Raw genomic sequence first — 21,395 nt, 5'->3', positions numbered from 1 at the left:
TCTCTCCTCCCCACTACGTGATAAATGAGAGATCACTGCCCCAACTCCATACGGAGAGGCATCACATGCTAGCTTAATCTCCTTAGATATGTCATAGTGAACAAACATGGTGCTGTATACCAATTTGCTTTTACACTCCTTAAATGCTGTATCACATTCTTTTGACCACTTCCAATGGACCTGTTTTTTCAATAGTTCATTCAGTGGATGTAATACTATAGCCAAATTTGGTAGGAACTTCCCATAATAGTTCAAAAGACCCAAAAATGATCGATGTTCAGTGACATTCCTGGGAGTGGGTGTATTTCTAATTGCAGCCGACTTTCCTATGGTTGGATGTAAACCATCTTTGTCTACTCTGTACCCTAAGTACTCCACTGAGTTTTGAAATAACTCTCACTTACAAGCAGACACTCGTACTCTGTGCTTCTCTCGTTGTTTGAGGACTTCATTCAATATGTTATGAATTTGCCTATTTGGTGCTGAAATTAGTATTTCAACTAAATAACATATTACCCCTTCAATACCTTGCAAAATCTGGTTCATCACCCTTTGAATATGGCAGGGGTGGAAGACAATCCAAACGGTAGCCTATTAAATTGATATAGGCCTAGATGAGTATTTATAGTCAAACATGACTTGGACTCCTCATCTAATTCAAGCTGTAAGTAGGCATTCGTAAGATCGAGTTTTGAGAAAATCTGACCACCTGTCAGTGTTGTGAATAAATCTTCTATATTCGGCAATGTATTGGGGACATTATCCTCTGGAACCTGGTTTACGGTTACTTTATAATCACCACACAATCTTACCTTACCATCGGACTTGGGTACAACAACAATGGGTGTAGCCCAATTACATTGATCTATCTTACAAATAATATTCTCAGGCTCTAGTCTTTTGAGTTCTTGCTCCACTTTCTCCTTGAATGCATATGGTACGGAACGTGGCTTGTAATAAACCGATCTAGAGTCCTTCTGTACCCTGACACTCTCCTTGAAGCCTTGGATCGGACTGCCCGTTTCACAGAACACCTTCGGATAACTCTTGATAACATCATCCGTTGATGCAAATCTCGTTTCAACATGAAAAATCTCACTCCAATCCAGCTTCAGTGATCTCAACCAATTTCTTTCTAGTAAGGCAGGCTTGTCTCCTTTCATTACTATTAGAGGAAAGTTCTGAAATTGATCCTTGTATTTCACTGGTACGGTGATATGACCTACCACAGGAATGTTCTCTCCTGAGTAGCCTTGCAGCTCCATCTTGGATTTCTCCAATAGGAAATCATGCAATTTGTCACGATATAGTGAATCCGGTACTACACTCACTGATGCACCAGTGTCGATTTCCATGGGTATCTTGAATCCCGCAACATCTATGTGGATTATACTTTCCGAATCGCTGTCCGTTAACCTCATGCTCCTGATAACGTGTAACTCTAACATCTCCACATCTGTTGTTCTTCCATGCTATGTAGTCTCTGGGGATTTCTACTCAGGTTTGAAAACTGGACTCCTAGCTTTGAAAGCTGGTTTACCCTTCAGTCGGCATGCCTTCGCAAGATGCCCAGTCTTTCTGCAGAAGAAACACTCTGCTCACAGTTGTCCATATTTGAAGGTAATGTGTTGTCCCAGGCACCTATAGCACGATTTTGGTGCTGTTAGAATTTCCAGTTTCTGAGACTTTGGTTCCCCCACCGCCTTTTACTTTGAACCTGCAGGCGATTCAGCTCGGTTGACTGACGACCGTAATTATTATTAAATTCTCGAATATTGATCGGCCATGCCCATCGACCTCGCTGTCTGACAAGCAATCTCAAAGGTCAAGTCATCAGTCGTTAATAACTTTCTTCTGATCGCATCATTTTTCACCCAAGAAAAACGGTCCTGCAATGCTCGGTTTTGAAAGTTTCCGAAATTACAGTGAATAGATAGCTTTTTTAATTCTACAGTGTAATCACTGTTACTTTAATCAGTCTTTTGATTTCGTATACCTAGAAATTGCTGAAAGCTATTGTTTAACGGTTTGGGCTTATAGCGCTGCTCCAGCTTCGTTAAAATCTCTTTAAGCATTGTGTCCTTTGGCTTGTCAGGCACAAGCAGATTTATCAGCGTTTCATACAATTCCAGACCCACTTCCGATAAGAAAATCACTCTCTTACATTCCAACACAGCCCGGTTCTGATCTGCATTCTCTGGAACTTAGATTATATTATTTGCAGTGAAATACATTTCTAGCCGATCCACATACGCTTTAAACCTTTGCTGATCGCGTTTATAATCACCCAAATGCCCCATGACTCCTACGGGTGCAGCCATTTTTGACTCTGCAGTTTAAACTAGTGTGTCTGTTTTTACCTCGGATTTTGTAGCTATTTCCAAAGACAGAGAAGCTTCCAAAGTCTCTCTGTCGGCTAGCAGAATCCTTCACCAACAAAATTTCAGCTTTAAAACATCTGAAAAATCCCATCTCGCCGCCAAATGTGATAGATTTACAGAGCACAGATCTTTCTGGCATGCAGGTACAGCAGACGGTTAAGAAAGCAAATGGCATGTTGGCCTTCATCGCGCGGGGATTTGAGTACAGGGTCAGGGAGGTGTTACTACAGTTGTACAGGGTCTTGGTGAGGCCACACCTGGAGTATTGTGTACAGTTTTGGTCTCCTAACTTGAGGAAATACATTCTTGCTATTGAGGGAGTGCAGCGAAGGTTCACCAGATTGATTCCCGGGATGGCGGGACTGACCTATCAAGAAAGACTGGATCAACTGGGCTTGTATTCACTGGAGTTCAGAAGAATGAGAGGGGATCTCATTAGAAACGTTTAAAATTCTGACGGGTTTAGACAGGTTAGATGCAGGAAGAATGTTCCCAATGTTGGGGAAGTCCAGAACCAGGGGTCACAGTCTAAGGATAAGGGGTAAGCCATTTAGGACCAAGATGAGGAGAAACTTCTTCATCCAGAGAGTGGTGAACCTGTGGAATTCTCTACCACAGAAAGTTGTTGAGGCCAATTCACTAAATATATTCAAAAAAGTGTTAGATGTAGTCCTTACTACTAGGGGGATCAAGGGGTATGGCGAGAAAGCAGGAATGGGGTACTGAAGTTGAATGTTCAGCCACGAACTCATTGAATGTCAGTGCAGACTCGAAGAGCCAAATGGCCTACTCCTGCACCTATTTTCTATGTTTCTAAAATGGATGCAGCTTCAGAAGTCCTCCAGAACTTCCTGGTTCTTGTAAGCTGTTTATTCCCTTTAGTTGCAGTAACACAATACGTCCACATCCACACTGTGGAGCTACAGACATTACAAGCTTGCAGAGATTACAATAATGTAGTAAATAATCCCAAGGTACTTCACCAGAGTGTTATCCAACACACATCTGACACCGAGCCACACCAGGAGAAATTAGGGCAGAAAACCAAAACCGTGGTCAATGTAGGTTTTAAGGAGCGTCTTAAAGGAGGAGTTTAGGGAGGGAATTCCAGAGCATGGGGTCTTGGCAGCTGAAAGCATAGCCTTCAATGAAAATCAGGATGCTTACGTGGCCAGAATTGGAGGAGCGCAGATATCTGGGGTGTAGGGCTAGAGATTAGAGATGGGGAGGAGAGGCCATGGAGGGTTGAGAATTTTTAAATTGAGGCATTGCTTAACTGGGAGATAATGTAGGTCAGCGAGTACAGGGGTGATGGGCAACGTTCCCTTTCATTTTTTGGGAGGTGCATGACTCATTCAAAATATCGCACATGCATTTTTTCCCATTTAAAAGCCAGCGCACTGGGTGACCGGGAGCTCTAGTGCTGCACGGCTGCACAACTTAAAGGGAAATATTAGTGATGGGCGAACGGGGCTTGGTGTGAATTACGACATGGGCAGCAAAGTTTTGGATGACCTCATGTTTACGGAGGGTAGAAAATGGGAGGCCAGCAAGGATTGCATTGGAATAGTCAAGTCGAGTTAAAAAAGGCATGGACGAGGGTTTCAGCAGCAGATGGGCAGAGTTGGGCGATGTTACGGAGGTGGAAATAGGTGGTCTTAGTGATGGTGATATGTGGTTGGAAGCTCGTCTCTGGGTCAAATAAGACATCAAGATTGCGAACAGTCTGGTTCAGCCTCAAGACAGTTGCCAGGGAGAAAGATGGAGTCGGTGGCGAGGGAAAGGAGTTTGTGGCGGGGACCAAAGACAATGACTTCAGTTTTCCCAATATTTACTTGGGAGGAAATTTCTGCTCATCTAGTGCTGAATGTCGGAAAAGTAGTCTGACAATTTAGAGTCAGTGGAGGGGTCGAGATTGGTGGTGATGAGGTAGAGCTGGATGTCGTCAGCGTACAGGCAGCATATAGATGAGAAATAGTGCGTGGGGGACCAAGGATAGATCCGTGGGGGACACCAGAGGTAACGGTGCGGGAGAAGGAAGAGAATATATTGTAGGTGATTCTCTGGCTATGACTGGATGGATAAGAATGGAACCAGGTAAGTGCAGTCCCACCCAGGTGGAGTGGCATTGTAGGAGCATGGTGTGGTCAACCATGTCAAAGGCTGCAGTCAGGTCGAGGAGGGATAGTTTACCATTATTACACATATAGGATGTCATTTGGTGTTAGAAAACCCTAATTTATAGCCAGATCTTTGTTTGTAGCCAGGTATATTATATAAACTGCCCCACATGCTGGTCTGAGACAGTGGTTTCAGGGTAATATGTTTGAGATCCAACCTGTAGTTCTAGCATTTGGTCTTAATCTGGTACTGTGTACTCACATATTCCCCTGGCCAGAAATAAATTTAAGCTTTTTCCTGAGACAGCACCACTTGATTGCAACCCTATGGATACGGTGTATTTGGATTTTCGGAAGGCATTCGATAAGGTGCCACATGAGGTTATTGAACAAAATTAGGGCTCATGGGATTGGAGGTAATATACCAGCATGGATTGAGGATTGGTTAATGGACAGAAAACACAGAGTAGGAATAAAACAGGTCATTTTCACGTTGGCAGGCTGTAACTTGTGGGGTGCTGCTAGGATCGGTGCTTAGGCCCCAGCTATTCACAATCTATGTCAATGATTTGGATGAGGGGACCAAATGTAATATATCCAAGTTTGCTGATGATACAAAGCTAGGTGAGAATGTAAAGAGGCTTCAAGGGGATATAGACAGGCTAAATAAGTGGGCAAGAACATGGCAAATGGAATACAATATGGAGACGACATGTAAAGTTATCCACTTTGGTAGGAAAAATAGAAAAGTAGAGTATTTTTAAAATGGTGAGAGATTGGGAAGTGTTGGTGTACAGAGGGACCTGGGTGTCATTGTACACAAATCACAAAGTTAACATGCAGGTACAGCAAGCAATTAAAGCAAATTGTATGTTGGCCTTCATTACAAGAGGATTTGAGGATAAGAGTAAAGATGTCTTACTGCAATTATATAGGGCCCTGGTGAGACTGCACCTGGAGTATTTTGTGTACAGTTTTGGTTTCCTTACCCAAGGAAGGGTATACTTATCATTGAGAGAGTGCAACGAAGGTTCACCAGACTGATTCCTGGGATGGGATTGTCTTATGAGGAGAGATTGAGTAGACGAGACCTATATTTTCTAGAGTTTAGAAGAATGAGCTGATTTCATTGAAACATACAAAATTCTTACAGGGCTTGGCAGGGAGGATGTTTCCTCTGGCTGAGGATTCTAGAACAAGGGGTCTCAATAAAGGGTCGGTCATTTAGGACTGCGATGAGGAGAAACTTCTTCACTCAGAGGGTGGTGAATCTCTGGAATTCTCTACCACAGAGGGCTGTGGAGGCTCAGTCAGAGTATATTCAAGACAAAGATTGATAGATTTTTGGATATTAAGGGAATCAAAGGATATGGGGAATAGTGCAGGAAAGTGGAGTTGAGGTAGATGATCAGCCATGATCTTATTGAAGGCGGAGCAGGCTCGAGGGGCCTACTCCTGCTCCTATTTCTTATGTTTTCCACCTTCCTGTGGCTAGAAAATATGGCGGCCTCCAGCAGTAGCAATGAAAGCCTCCTCTTGTGTGGGTCTGAGGTAGGTGTATACACTGGAATGTTTCACAGAACCCCGAGGCCCTTCTGAACCAGCAGCCTGCTGATTTTCCTGAGTGCGTCTCTTTATGTATGGTAAAGTAGAAAATTATACATACAGTAAAATATTCTTTCTATAAAGTGGTCTAGTCAGTCAGCCCATTTTGTGAAGTTCTTCCCAGTATGCACTGCTGAAACATTACTTTTGTTTAGGAAGCTTATCTTGAAGAGTGTGTGTAGGACATCTGCTATAAATTAAAAGTGGTGCATGGCCACAAGAATTTTTTTGTAGTAATTGTGGACAATCAATCTTATCTTTTTCTCCTATTTGTAGGTTCAAAAAGAAGCGACTGAATTACTGAAGTTGATGAGTGGACGGGGTTGAGCACCTGGCTCAAACCAATCTAGTGCATTAAAGCAGGCCTCTGCCAGTGAATTTTGTGTTATAGGGTTAATTTTGAAAAATAAGTTAATTGATTTCTCAGATCATTAGTCAATTAGAAGGATTTTTATTAAATGTTGGTACATGGTGATATTGTACAGGCCCGACACAGCATTAACGAATAAACAATTATGTATATATTCATGGATCTTGTGTGCTATGCATATTTGTAAAACACCAGTTGTGCAGCAAAAAAACAGCAGTGAATTCGAATTGCAGAACTATTCAGCTCGAGCTCCTCGTCTCATTTGAAAAATGTTGCTTGGCCCAATGCAATTGGAAACCTGACACTGCCAAAAAAAAAAATCACACCACCTATTGTCTTGTGTGCAGAGATGCACTTTCAATACTCAGGTTTCCAAAAAGAACAAATCTACTCAAATATATATCCCAAAACATCACATAAAATGAATCACCAGCAAGCCCACTGACTGTTTGTCAATCCATTTTATCTTTCTCAGTGATTTTTAATTTTTCAGTACATTGTATGCTCTAGAATCACTCTTGTGCAACAGCTTGACAGAAAAGCTTTCATATAGGGAAAAAAACCTTACAGTAAAAGATAAATATACATCAAAACGAAAAATCAGGAACAGAAATGCTTGTGATTTTTCTATCTAATTACCAGCCCAGTTTAAAGGGGGAATTTATCTTAAGCACCTGACGGAAGATAAATAAAACGTTTCAGTGGTAATCCTGATCTACCACAGCAGCTACCACCGATTTGGGTAATATACCAACTAACCATTTCTGTATACAATTTTCTAACAATTTTCTGTGACTATAATTTAAAAAAAATTGCAATGGGAAAAACTGACCAAACTCAAGCATTTACAAAACTTTTACAAATTAAAAACTTTAATGGAATTTACAATGTTTAAATTTAAAGCATTACAAATGTTACATTTCAATTGTCCATATCTCCTCATTCACTGCAAGGAAGCACGGTGTGTTAGAAGTTGTAGTTCCATATAATTCACAATTATTTTTAAATAGATTTTTGTTACATGTAATTAAGTAAATGAAACTATTTTAAAATCAACTTTTTATTACATGTTTTTGAAACTTCTGCAGTTAAGAAAAAAATAAATCACTTGATATTTCTAGGAAGAGGAAGGCCTATATTAGAAATTATATTTCAAAGCCAGAAAAAGAAATCAAACCTGTGCATAGAATGTAATTTACATAAAAGCCATGAAGAAAAACAGCATGTATAACATTGCAATGGGAAACTAATTATACAACATTCCTTACAATGTGCAAAACTTATATATTTGATTGATATTTTTTTTATTCCTGATTGATAAATGTAACTCTGCTAAAAGGCTGAACATAAAAGCAGCACAGAGGTAATATTTTGCATAATTACACTGTGAAAATTGTCCACATTAGCTTCTTGTATATAAAATTACATTATTATGGGGTACTGCCCAGTACCTCTGCTTTTGTTTTTTTTTTCAGTTTGCTATACATGAGACATACATAAACAGCAACACAAGGAAGTAAAATAAACCCTCGTGTCAGCATTTACACATTCTATGATCTCAACAAGCCAGCAGTATTAATTCTAGATATTTGACAGTGTTTGGCATAAGCTTAAATACTTCAGCCATGCAAGAAATAACCGTGGCAGATTTGTTACATCAGTGGAAACTGAACCACCGGGCATGTGTTTTCTTCTGGAAGATGCACTTTACACTAAGGGGGCCTAACAGCACACCTACCAGATCTCCAAATAAGCTCTATAAAACTAGAGCCATTCATATTTCAGCTGTTTTTTTAAAAAAAAAAGCATTCTATGTTTCAGAAAGCAGCCAAACTGTTTTCTCCCGAGACACTCATTTTAAGGGAAAACGCAGATATGTAAAATACTATGTATGGTTCAAGACATAATTTGCATAATGATTCTGGAAGAAAAGCAGGTCAGTTCTATAGAATTCCAGAAGTAACTTACTTCTCTAGGCAAATAGCTTATATACAACGGTAGACATCTATGAAACTGTAGATGGCTGGACATGAAACAAGAGTGCATTGTGACTTCATCTGTTAGTATCAAGAATATGTGCTGCATCTATTCCTGCCCGAATCCTTCTGTTTCTTCGATTGCAAAAAGCAGTTTCTCTTTCAATTGTTCATAGCTTTTGTAAGGTGGCAAGTCCAAGCGATTAAAACTGTTTAAAAAACACAATGAATATTTGGCTCAATTTAAACAAACATGTAGATGTTCTGAATAAATTTCAAATCAGTCAAACTACAAGTTTACCACAGAACCTGCTACAGAATTCCTAAATTCTTTCTCAGACTACTGGATGGCCTAGTATGGTTCTGTACCTCTTGGACCTCGGTTTATATTTCGCATGTAACCGATAACTCTATTTTTCACACCTTTGCAGCTTCTCTGATTGGAAACTGCTTTAGCCAGGAGAAAGAAGATTTTTATTATCAGTGATGCTTTAGCTCCCCTAAGATTGGGGCTAAAGCATAGAGTTATTGCAGAACAGAAAGAGGTTTACCTTTGCTGTGCTGTATCCGACCTGAACATGTTTGACACACAATAGCAAAATAAACTCTCTCCCACATCCTCCCACCCCAACACTGATATCACCCTCCTCAACAAGCAACAAAGAAACAGAGAAATCTGTTTTTATAACTTTGTGGCAGAAAATGTTATCTTGTACAAGTGTGACTAGGCTATTGGCACTTTGGGCAAGATAATTAATTCTCATCGTTTCTGGTTTTGACACAAATATTGAAAAGGTTGTATGATTCTATCAATCTTGAGTTCTGGCATTTGAATGCTAAAACACTGTCCTTGGGAGCCTGTTTTCAGTAACAACTCATTTTTTACAATGTGGGTCTCATCTCCAAAATGAATAATGGGATCTGGGAGGCAGGTTAAAATAAATATACTGAATACAGATAGAATCTCCTTTCCGTCCGGCACCCTCGGTACCTGGCCTGTCCCGAATAAGGGATTTTTCTGGATATGGGGATGTCACCGTGTTTGAGTGGACGGCGCCTTTAAGTGCTGTTGCTGGGGTAAGTGTGTTTGTGCGCTGATTGGCTGGCAGTCGGTCCAGCCAATCAGTGTGCAGGGGGCCCCAAAGAGCTGGTGGGTCCCAGAGAGTCGGCCCGCCTAGAAGGGTCGCCGGGCCTCAGAGTTGGTGGGCCCCAGCGGACCCCAAAGAGTCGGCCCAACCCCCCGGAGGGAGCGCCGTGGGGAGGAGCGTGCGGCCCGAGGACTAGCTGCAGGAGTTCCAGTCGGGCGACGAGGAGGAGGCAAGCCGATTGAGGAGAAAGATTATATTAGTGAGTAGGATTTTGACGGTTGCGTTCTGCACACGCGCCAGCCGGGAATGGTCCCGGATGAGGGGTGGTGCTAGATAAGGGAGTCCTGGATAAGAGAGGTTCAACCTGTAGTTAGAATATGCCATAACCTAGAAGTTAGGTAAAATTAAAGCTAAAATAATAGAAATTAGTTAGAATGGGGCAGATGGGTGTTACATTTTGTTTAAATTAAAGCTACCTGACATTTGAGTATATTTAACACTATGACAACTTGTATTTATAGAGCACCTTTAACGTAGAAAACATCCCATGGCACTTTACAGAGGGGAGAAAAAATATAGTTAAAAGAAGGAAGGTAAGCCACGATGTTAGGGGAGGTGAAAAATGTTTTGAGGTTTTTAAAGACAGGGAGGGAACTGCACAGTGAAAAACAGACAGCTGAAGGCTCTGTCACCAATTATAGAGTGACAGATGGGGAAATGTCAGAGTACTGAAGGGTATGGAAGATTGCAGAGAGGGAGGAGCAGTTCATGGAAGGATTTAAAGAAAAATACTCTAAATTCAATCCTTAGGGGACAGGACACCAATGTAGGTCAGTGAGGATGGTAGTGGACTTAAACATAGAAAATGGGTGCAGGAGTAGGCCATTCGGCCCTTCGAGCCTGCATCACCATTCAATTGCACCATCATTAAATTTCACCTGCCATGTGTCCACCCATTCTTGAAGTCGATCACCATCCTCCTCACTGTTCAAGTTTTGTGTCATCTGCAAATTTTGAAATTGTGCCCTGTATACCCAAGTCTAAGTCATTAATATATATCAAGAAAAGCAGTGGTTCCAGTCCTGACCCCTGGGGAACACTACTGTATAGCTTCCACCAGTCCAAAAAACAACCATTCACCACTACTCTCTGATACCTGTCACTTAGCCAATTTCGTATCCATGTTGCCACTGTCCCTTTTATTCAATGGGCTTCAATTTTGCTGGCAACCCTATTATGTGGCACTTTATCAAAATGCCATTTTGAAGTCCATGTAAACCACATCAACCGCACTGCCCTCATCAACTCTCTCTGTTAACTAATCAAAAAAACTCAATCAAATTAATTAACATAGAAACATAAAATATAGGTGCAGGAATAGACCATTCGGCCCTTCGAGCCTGCACCACCATTCAATAAGATCATGGCTGATCATTCACCACAGTACCCCTTTCCTGCTTTCTCTCCATACCCCTTGATCCCTTTAGCCGTAAGGGCCATATCTAACTCCCTCTTGAATATATCCAATGAACTGTTATCAACAACTCTCTGCGGCAGGAAATTCCACAGGTTAACAACTCTGAGTGAAGAAGTTTCTCCTCATCTCAATCCTAAATGGCTTACCCCTTATCCTTAGACTATGTCCCCTGGTTCTGGACTTCCCCAATATCGGGAACATTCTTCCTGCATCTAACCTGTCCAGTCCCGTCAGAATTTTATATGTTTCTATGAGATCCCCTTTCATCCTTCTAAACGCCAGTGAATACAGGCCCAGTCGATCCAGTCTCTTCTCATATGTCAGTCCTGCCATCCCGGGAATCAGTCTGGTGAACCTTCGCTGCACTCCCTCAATAGCAAGAACATCCTTCCTCAGATTAGGAGACCAGGTGAGGACTCACTAAGGTCCTGTACAACTGCAGTAAGACCTCCCCGCTCCTATACTCAAATCCCCTAGCTATGAAGGCCAACATACCATTTGCCTTCTTCATCGCCTGCTGTATCTGCATGCCAACTTTCAATGATTGGTGTACTGTGACACCCAGGTCTCGTTGCACCTCCCCTTTCCCTAATCTGCCACCATTCAGCTAATATTCTGCCCTCGTGTTTTTGCCACCAAAGTGGATAACCTCACATTTAGCCACATTATACTGCATCTGCCACATGTTTGCCCACTCACCTAACCTGTCCAAGTCACCCTGCAGCCTTTTAGCGTCCTCCTCACAGCTCACACCACTACCCAGCTTAGTGTCATCTGCAAACTTTGAGATATTACACTCAATTCCCTCATCCAAATCATTAATGTATATTGTAAATAGCTAGGTTCCCAGCACTGAGCCCTGCGGCACCCCACTAGTCACTGCCTGCCATTCTGAAAAGGACCTGTTTATTCCGACTCTCTGCTTCCTGTCTGCCAACTAATTCTCTATCCACGTCAATACATTACCCTCAATACCATGTGCTTTAATTTTGCACACCAATCTCTTGTGTGGGACCTTGTCAAAAGCCTTTTGAAAGTCCAATTACACCACATCCACTGGTTCTCCCTTGTCCACTCTACTAGTTATATCCTCAAAAAATTCTAGAAGATTTATCAAGCAGGATTTCCCTTTCATAAATCCATGCTGACTTGGACCGATCCCGTCACTGCTTTCCAAATGTGCTGCTATTTCATTTTTAATCATTGATTTCAACATTTTTCCCACTACTGATGTCAGGCTAACCGGTCTATAATTACCCGTTTTCTCTCTCCCTCCTTTCTTAAAAAGTGGTGTTACATTAGCTACCCTCCAGTCCATAGGAACTGATCCAGAGTCGATAGACTGTTGGAAAATGATCACCAATGCATCCACTATTTCTAGGGCTACTTCCTTAAGTACTCTGGGATGCAGACTATCAGGCTCCGGGGATTTATCGGCCTTCAATCCCATCAATTTCCCTAACACAATTTCCCGCCTAATAAGGATTTCCTTCAGTTCCTCCTTCTCACTAGACCTATGGTCCCCTAGTATTTCCGGAAGGTTATTTGTGTCTTCCTTCGTGAAGTCAGAACCAAAGTATTTGTTTAACTGGTCCCCCATTTCTTTGTTCCCGATTATAAATTCACCTGAATCTGACTGCAAGGGACCTACGTTTGGTGCGGAATGGGAGTGATGGAAGGCGTACTTTCAAAAGGTGTTTGATAAAGTAGGCTTGTTGGCAAAATTAAAGCCTATGGGATAAAAAGGACAGTAGCAGCATGGATAGAAATTTGAGTAAGGGATAGAAAACGGAGTATTGTGGTGTATGGCTATGTTTCAGACTGGAGGGAGATATACCATGGTGTTCCCCAAGGTTCAGTTCTAGGACCACTGCTGTTCTTGATATATATTAATGTCTTGGACTTGGGGATACAGGGCACAATTTCAAAATTTGCAAATGACACAAAGCTTGGAAATGTCTGAAAATAGCAACTTCAAGAGACAGGCTGGTGGAATTCAACACACAAAAGTGTGAGGTGATACATTTTGGTAGGAAGAATGAGGAAAGACAATGCAAGCTAAATGGTACAATTTTAAATGGGGTGCAAGAACAGAGAGACGGGTGTTTGTGCACAAATGTTTGAATGAGGCAGGTCAGGTTAATACAGCATATAGGATTCTGGGCTTTATAAGTAGAGGCAGAAGAGTACAAAAGCCAGGAAGTTATGCTGTACCTATCTAAAACACTAGTTTGGTCCCAGCTGGAGTATTGTGCCCAATTCTCAGCACCACACTTTAGGAAGGACGTGAAGGCTTTGGAGAGGGTACCGAAGAAATTTACTAGAATGGTTCCAGCAATGAGTGTTTACAGTTACATGGATAGACTGGAGAAGCTGAGGTTGTTCTCCTTAGAGCAGAGAAGGCTAAAAGGAGATTTGATAGGTGTTTAAAATCATGATGGATTTAGATAGAGTAAATACAGAGAAACTGTTTCCAATGGCTAAAGGGTCAATACCAGAGGGCACAGATTTAAGGTGATTGGCAAAAGAACCAGAGACAAGATGTGGAAAAAGTTTTTAATGCCACGAATGGTTAGAATTTGGAATACTTTGCCTGATAGGGTGGTGGGATACAGATTAAGTAGTAGCCTTAAAAAGGGAGTTACATACTTGAAAGAAAAAAGTGCAGAGATAGGGGCAATGTTCTCTCTAATTTCTTTCCCTGCACAGGCCCTTGAAATTTGGTGCAGCAGCCATGCATGCGCAGTATGTCTTCCAGCGGCATGCACGGGACCTCACGACTGAACACAAGAACGTAAGAATTGGGAGCACGAGGCCATATGGTTCCTTGAGCCTGCTCCGCCATTCAATAAGATTATAATTGATCTTCAACCTCAAGTCCACATCCCTCGATTGCCTTGAGTCCAAAAATCTATCAGCCTTGAATATACTCAACGATTCAGCATCCACATGACTCATCAGGGGAGGGCAGCAGCAGCCACGTTCATGGCACCGTGGGTGGCTCTGCTGCGCAGGAGGGCAAGAAAAAGAGTGGGAGAGCAATCATGATAGGGGATTCAATTGTAAGGGGAATAGATAGACGTTTCTGCGGCCGCAACCAAGACTTCAGGATGGTATGTTGCCTCCCTGGTGCAAGGGTCAAGGATGTCTCGGAGTGGGTGCAGGGCATTCTGAAAAGGGAGGGTGAACAGCCAGTTGTTGTGGTGCGTATAGGTACCAACCATATAGGTAAAAAAAACGGGATGAGGTCCTACAAGACGAATTTAGGGAGCTAGGAATTAAATTAAAAAGTAGGACCTCAAAATTAGTAATCTCAAGATTGCTACCAGTGCCACGTGCTAGTCAGAGTAGGAATCGCAGGACAGCTCAGATGAATACGTGGATTGAGGAGTGGTGCAGAAGGGAGGGATTCAAATTCCTGGGACATTGGAACCGGTTCTGGGGAGGTGGGACCAGTACCATGCGGATGGTCTGCACCTGGGCAGGACCAGAACCAATGTCCTAGGGGGAGTGTTTGCCAGTGCTGTTGGGGAGGAGTTAAACTAATATGGCAGGGGGATGGGAACCTCTGCAGGGAGACAGAAGAAAGAAGAATGGGGGCAAAAGCAAAAGATAGAAAGAAGAAAAGCAAAAATGGCCACATTAAACCAAAATTCTAAAAGGGCAAAGTATGTTAGAAAGACAAGCCTGAAGGCTCTCTGCCTCAATGCGAGGAGTATTCGGAATAAGGTGGATGAATTAACCGCGCAGATAGCAGTTAACGGGTATGTTGTAATTGGCATCACGGAGACATGGCTCCAGGGTGACCAAGGCTGGGAACTCAACATCCAGTGGTATTCAACATTTAGGAAGGATAGACAGAAAGGAAAAGGAGGCGGGGTGGCATTGCTGGTTAAAGAGGAAATTAATGCAATAGTAAGAAAGGACATTAGCTTGGTTGATGTGGAATCGGTATGGGTGGAGCTACGGAATACCAAGGGGCAGAAAACACGAGTGGGAATTGTATACAGACCACCAAACAGTAGTAGTAAGGTTGGGGACAGCATCAAACAAGAAATTAGGGATGCATGCAATAAAGGTACAGCAGTTATCATGGGTGACTTTAATCTACATATTGATTAGGCTAACCAAACTGGTAGCAATGCAGTGGAGGAGGATTGCCTGGAATGTATTAAAAAAGGAGTTAGATGTAGTCCTTACTACTAGGGGGATCAAGTGGTATGGCGAGAAAGCAGAAATAGGTACTGAAGTTGCATGTTCAGCCATGAACTCATTAAATGGCAGTGCAGGCTCGAAGAGCCGAATGACCTACTCCTGCACCTATTTTCTATGTATTAGGGATGGTTTTCTAGACCAATATGTCGAGGAGTCAACTAGGGAGCTGGCTATCCTAGACTGAGTGATGTGTAATGAGAAAGGACTAATTAGCAATCTTGTTGTGCGAGGCCCCTTGGGGAAGAGTGACCATAACATGGTAGAATTCTTTATTAAGATGGAGAGTGACACAGTTAATTCAGAAACTAGGGTCCTGAACTTAAGGAAAGGTAACTTCGATAGTTTGAGGCATGAATTGGCTAGAATAGACTGGCAAATGATAGTTAAAGGGTTGACGGTGGATAGGCAATGGCAAACATTTAAAGATCACATGGATGAACTTCAGCAATTGTACATCCGTGTCTGGAGTAAAAATAAAACGGGGAAGGTGGCTCAACCGTGGCTAACAAGGGAAATTAAGGATTGTGTTAAATCCAAGGAAGAGGCATATAAATTGGCCAGAAAAAGCAACAAATCTGAGGACTGGGAGAAATTTAGAATTCAGCAGATGAGGACAAAGGGGGAAAATAGAGTACGAGAAGAAGCTTGCCGGGAACATAAAAACTGACTGCAGAGGCTTCTATAGATATGTGAAGAGAAAAAGATTAGTGAAGAAAAACGAAGGTCCCTTGCAGTCTGATGCAGGTGAAATTATAATGGGGAACAAAGAAATGGCAGACCAAATGAACAAATACTTTGGTTCTGTCTTCACGAAGGAAGACATAAATAACCTTCCGGAAGTATTAGGGGACCGAGGGTCGAGTGAACAGAAGAACATAAGAATTAGGAACAGGAGTAGGCCATCTAACCCCTCGAGCCTGCTCCGCCACTCAACAAGATCATGGCTGATCTGGCCGTGGACTCAGCTCCACGTACCCGCCCACTCCCCATAACCCTTAATTCCCTTATTGGTTAAAAATCTATCTATCTGTGATTTGAATACATTCAATGAGCTAGCCTCAACTGCTTCCCTGGGCAGAGAATTCCACAGATTCACAACCCTCTGAGAGAAGAAATTCCTTCTCAACTCGGTTTTAAATTGGCTCCCCGGTATTTTGAGGCTGTGCCCCCTAGTTCTAGTCTCCCTGACCAGTGGAAACAACCTCTCTGCCTCTATCTTGTCTATCCCTTTCATTATTTTAAATGTTTCGATAAGATCACCCCTCATCCTTCTGAACTCCAACGAGTAAAGACCCAGTCTACTCAATGTATCATCACAAGGTAACCCCTCATCTCCGGAATCAGCCTAGTGAATTGTCTCTGTACCCACTCCAAAGCCAGTAAATCCTTCCTTAAGTAAGGTGACCAAAACTGCACGCAGTACTCTAGGTGCGGCCTCACCAATACCCTGTACAGTTGCAGCAGGACCTCCCTACTTTTGTACTCCATCCCTCTCGCAATGAAGGCCAACATTCCATTCGCCTTCCTGATTACCTGCTGCACCTGCAAACTAACTTTTTGGGATTCATGCACAAGGACCCCCAGGTCCCTCTGCACCGCAGCATGTTGTAATTTCTCCCCATTCAAATAATATTCCATTTTACTGTTTTTTTTTTCCCCAAGGTGGATGACCTCACATTTTCCGACATTGTATTCCATCTGCCAAACCTTAGCCCATTCGCTTAACCTATCTAAATCTCTTTGCAGCCTCTCTGTGTCCTCTACACAACCCGCTTTCCCACTAATCTTTGTATCATCTGCAAATTTTGTGACACTACACTCTGTCCCCTCTTCCAGGTCATCTATGTATATTGTAAACAGTTGTGGTCCCAGCACCGATCCCTGTGGCACACCACTAACCACCGATTTCCAACCAGAAAAGGACCCATTTATCCCGACTCTCTGCTTTCTGTTAGTCAGCCAATTCTCGATCCATGCTAATACATTTCCTCTGACTCCGTGTACCTTTATCTTCTGTAGTAACCTTTTGTGTGGCACCTTATCAAATGCCTTTTGGAAATCTAAATACACCACATCCATCGGTACACCTCTATCCACCATGCTCGTTATATCCTCAAAGAATTCCAGTAAGTTAGTTAAACATGATTTCCCTTTCACGAATCCATGCTGCGTCTGCTTGATTGCACTATTCCTATCCAGATGTCCCGCTATTTCTTCCTTAATGATAGCTTCAAGCATTTTCCCCACTACAGACGTTAAAGTTACCTGCCTTTTGTCTGCCCCCTTTTTTAAACAGAGGCGTTACATTAGCTGCTTTCCAATGTGATGGTACCTCCCCAGAGTCCAGAGAATTTTGGTAGATTATAACAAATGCATCTGCTATAACTTCCGCCATCTCTTTTAATACCCTGGGATGCATTTCAACAGGACCAGGGGACTTGTCTACCTTGAGATCCATTAGCCTGTCCAGCACTACCCCCCTAGTGATAGTGATTGTCTCAAGGTCCTCCCTTCCCACATTCCTGTGACCAGCAATTTTTGGCATGGTTTTTGTGTCTTCCACTGTGAAGACCGAAGCAAAATAATTGTTTAAGGTCTCAGCCATTTCCACATTTCTCATTATTAAATCCCCCTTCTCATCTTCTAAGGGACCAACATTTACTTTAGTCACTCTTTTGAGAAGGAGGAACTGAAGGATATCCTTATTAGGTGGGAAATTGTGTTAGGGAAATTGATGGGATTGAAGGCTGATAAATCCCCGGGGCCTGATAGTCTGCATCCCAGAGTACTTAAGGAAGTGGCCCTAGAAATAGTGGATGCATTAGTGATCATTTTCCAACAGTCTATTAACTCTGGATTAGTTCCTATGGACTGGAGTGTAACTAATGTAACACCACTTTTTAAAAAGGGAGGGAGAGAGAAAGCGGGTAATTATAGACCGGTTAGCCTGACATCAGTAGTGGGGAAAATGTTAGAATCAATTATTAAGGATGAAATCATGCTTGACAAATCTTCTGCAATTTTTGAGGATGTAACTAATAGAGCGGACAAGGGAGAACCAGTGGATGTGGTGTATTCGGACTTTCAAAAGGCTTTTGACAAGGTACCACACAAGAGATTGGTGTGCAAAATCAAAGCACATGGTATTGGGGGTAATATACTGTCGTAGATAGGGAGCAGAGAGTCGGGATAAATGGGTCCTTTTCAGAATGGCAGGCAGTGACTAGTGGAGTGCCGCAGGGCTCAGTGCTGGGACCCCAGCTCTTTACAATATACATCAATGATTTGGATGAAGGAATTGAGTGTAATATCTCCAAGTTTGCAGATGACACTAAACTGGGTGGCGGTGTGAGCTGTGAGGGGGACGCTAGGAGGCTGCAGGGTGACTTGGACAGGTTAGGTGAGTGGACAAATTCATGGCAGATGCAGTATAATGTGGATAAATGTGAGGTTATCCACTTTGGGGGCAAAAACGCAAAGACAGAATATTATCTGAATGGCAGGCAACAAGACCTGGGCGTCATGGTTCATCAGTCATTGAAAGTTGACATACAGGTACAGCAGACGGTGAAGAAGGCAAATGGCATGTTGGCCTTCATAGCTAGGGGATTTGAGTATAGGAGCAGGGAGGTCTTACTGCAGTTGTACAGGGCCTTGGTGAGGCCTCAGCTGGAATATTGTGTTCAGTTTTGGTCTCCTAATCTGAGGAAGAACATTCTTGCTATTGAGGGAGTGCAGCGAAGGTTCACCAGACTGATTCCTGGAATGGCAGGACTGACATATGAGGAGAGATGGGATCAACTGGGCCTTTATACACTAGAGTTTAGAAGGGAGGGGATCTCATAGAAACATAAAAGAGTCTGACGGGATGGGACAGGTTAGATGTGGGTAGAATGTTCCCGATGTTGGGGAAGTCCAGAACCAGGGGACACAGTCTTAGGATAAGGGGTAGGCCATTTAGGACTGAGATGAGGAGAAACGTCTTCACTCAGAGAGCTGTTAATCTGTGGAATTCCCTACCGCAGAGAGTTGTTGATGCCAGTTCATTGAATATATTCAAGAGGGAGTTAGATATGGCCCTTACGGCTAAGGGGATCAAGGGGTATGGAGAGAAAGCAGGAAAGGGATACTGAGGGAATGATCAGCCATGATCTTATTGAATGGTGGTGCAGGTTTGAAGGGCCCACTCCTGCACCTATTTTCTGTGTTCTATGTCCATGTTTTCACAGCCCTTTGGGATTGGTGCGCGGCTGCACACCTTAGGGGAACATTGGATATGGGTAAATAGTGGAGAAGTGGGACTAACTGGACTGCTGTTCGAAAGAACCAGCTCAGACTTGATGGGCCAAAACGCCTCTTTCCGTGCTGTACTATTCTATGATGGACTTGGTTCGGATTAGGATGTGGGCTGGTAAGTTTTGAATAAAGTGGAGTTAATAGAATTTGGAAAATCAAGTCTAGAGGTGATTAGAAAGGTTTCAGCATGTGGGGTGAGGCAGGGGCAAATAGTCTTTAAGGATAGGACGTGAAGCTTGAACAGGATGCCATGGTTTCACCCTGGTTCAGCCTCAGCAAATGGATAGGGTGAGGTGGGAAAGAGGAGAGGAGAACCGGCATTTGCGAACTGTTCACATTTCTTTTGACAGATCGCACGCAGCCTGGGAGAAGGACATTCGCGCGCAGAGATTTGGGCTATCTGCCCAGCGAATGTCTTTATATTGAAAACCGTGTCCAGGAAGGAAAGTTTATTTTTACCCCTATTAAAACATATTAAAAAATATATATTTTTGTCCAAAACATTTAATTTTAAATGTGATGTTTTTTTTTTAATTTATTGTGTTGTGTTTCTGTGTTTTTGGGGGGCATTCTCATTGATAATGGGAGCTTGTACAAACTGAACTCACAATTATCAATGAGGATACGCCATGTTCATTGGTGGTCCAGGCCGACGTGATCCCTGGTTGCGCTTACATTCCTGGGATGCGTGGGCCGACATGCTGGACTGCGAATGGAGTCCTTGGACCGCAAGTCTACGTTCCTCCGAGACCACCAGGTATTTAAAAAAAAATTTGGTCGGAGGTGTCCATCCGCAAGAAGCCTCCAACCACAATTTCTGGGCCAATGTTTTATGAAGACATCACATCAAAGCACAGTACAGATTTAAAACTATGGATGTTTCTCCCACAAATAAAAAGGATTATTAATGTTCCGATGGTTACTCACCAAGTATGACTTCTAGGTAGCCATGTTTCTTTACCAACCTTTTCAATGCAAAACTTTTGAGGACCATTACTCCCTGTTTGAAACAATCAATAATCATCACAGGCTAATCAAGCACACTGCTTCATCAAGGCAGATTTTATGTTGCGATACAAGGTTAAACATTTTCAGAGAGTAACACAAGTGGGTAAGTATCTTAGTTCAGTTCGTACATATTAAGTAGAATGCAAATTCACCAGTGCAGCACTTCCACCTAGGTTATCTTGCCAAGTGGTTCTACAAAAATAGCAGATATTTCCTTTATTAATAATGATTTTTCTATAATTGTGATATTAATTCCCAGGTGTTGTCGGCGAACATGGGATTAATTGCCCATCCCTAATTGCTCTTAAGGTGCAATTGAATGGCTTTTCAAGCTGCTTAAGAGGACAATTAAGAGTCAATCACACTGCACACCAGATGCTTCAACCTCATGCCTGCCAGGAACACAAGTCCTTACCAGCCACTGTACAGTGCTTTTGATTCCCCACCGGCCACTGCATCTTTCCCCCTGCCCAAGTCCTGGGCATCACTGGCCCAAGCTTGTCAGTTTATGTTTGTTAGTCTCTTGAATGCTTTAAAAATGAATTCTTACCCTCCCACTTTTCTTCACCAACCACCTCACTTTACCCTGCTGCTCACCTCACCCAGTCCCAATGTTTCCCTCCCTATTTTCACTTTGTCCGTATCCTGCATCCATGATGTTATCTTTACTAGTTTGCCTTAATGGAGTCAGTGACTGGCAATACCATTTGCCTTGACCATACAAAACAATTTGCATCCAAATGTCAGGTTCATTAGTGGGAGGTGCAGACTGAAGAGAAGGAAAACTGGGGAACAAATTAACCTTGCTCAGACTGATGCACTTTCTAATGGCTGGTTATAGAGCAGCAGAGGTATAGGA

General features: G+C 42.6%; 2 protein-coding genes across 7 annotated transcripts in view; one reads left to right on the top strand and one right to left on the bottom strand.

Moving 5' to 3' along the window:
- rmdn1 (regulator of microtubule dynamics 1) overlaps positions 1-6,634 on the top strand; it is a 98,938-nt gene extending 92,304 nt beyond the window's left edge. For all 3 annotated transcript variants that reach the window (XM_070893649.1, XM_070893632.1, XM_070893641.1), the window contains one exon: positions 6,383-6,634. In XM_070893649.1, the coding sequence (XP_070749750.1) occupies positions 6,383-6,433 (51 nt within the window). In that variant the 3' untranslated portion in view covers positions 6,434-6,634. The remainder of the gene's footprint in view (positions 1-6,382) is intronic.
- A 696-nt stretch (positions 6,635-7,330) lies between these two features.
- LOC139276100 (NEDD4-like E3 ubiquitin-protein ligase WWP1) overlaps positions 7,331-21,395 on the bottom strand; it is a 298,242-nt gene continuing 284,177 nt past the window's right edge. For all 4 annotated transcript variants that reach the window (XM_070893584.1, XM_070893611.1, XM_070893601.1 and 1 more), the window contains 2 exons: positions 20,456-20,528; positions 7,331-8,661 (listed from right to left, as the gene is read on the bottom strand). In XM_070893584.1, coding sequence (XP_070749685.1) covers positions 8,562-8,661; positions 20,456-20,528 — 173 coding nt within the window. In that variant the 3' untranslated portion in view covers positions 7,331-8,561. The remainder of the gene's footprint in view (positions 8,662-20,455; positions 20,529-21,395) is intronic.

This window comes from Pristiophorus japonicus, chromosome 1 (assembly GCF_044704955.1).
Source record: "Pristiophorus japonicus isolate sPriJap1 chromosome 1, sPriJap1.hap1, whole genome shotgun sequence".
Lineage (NCBI taxonomy): Eukaryota > Metazoa > Chordata > Chondrichthyes > Pristiophoridae > Pristiophorus > Pristiophorus japonicus.
This window is presented reverse-complemented; position numbering and strand designations above follow the sequence as displayed.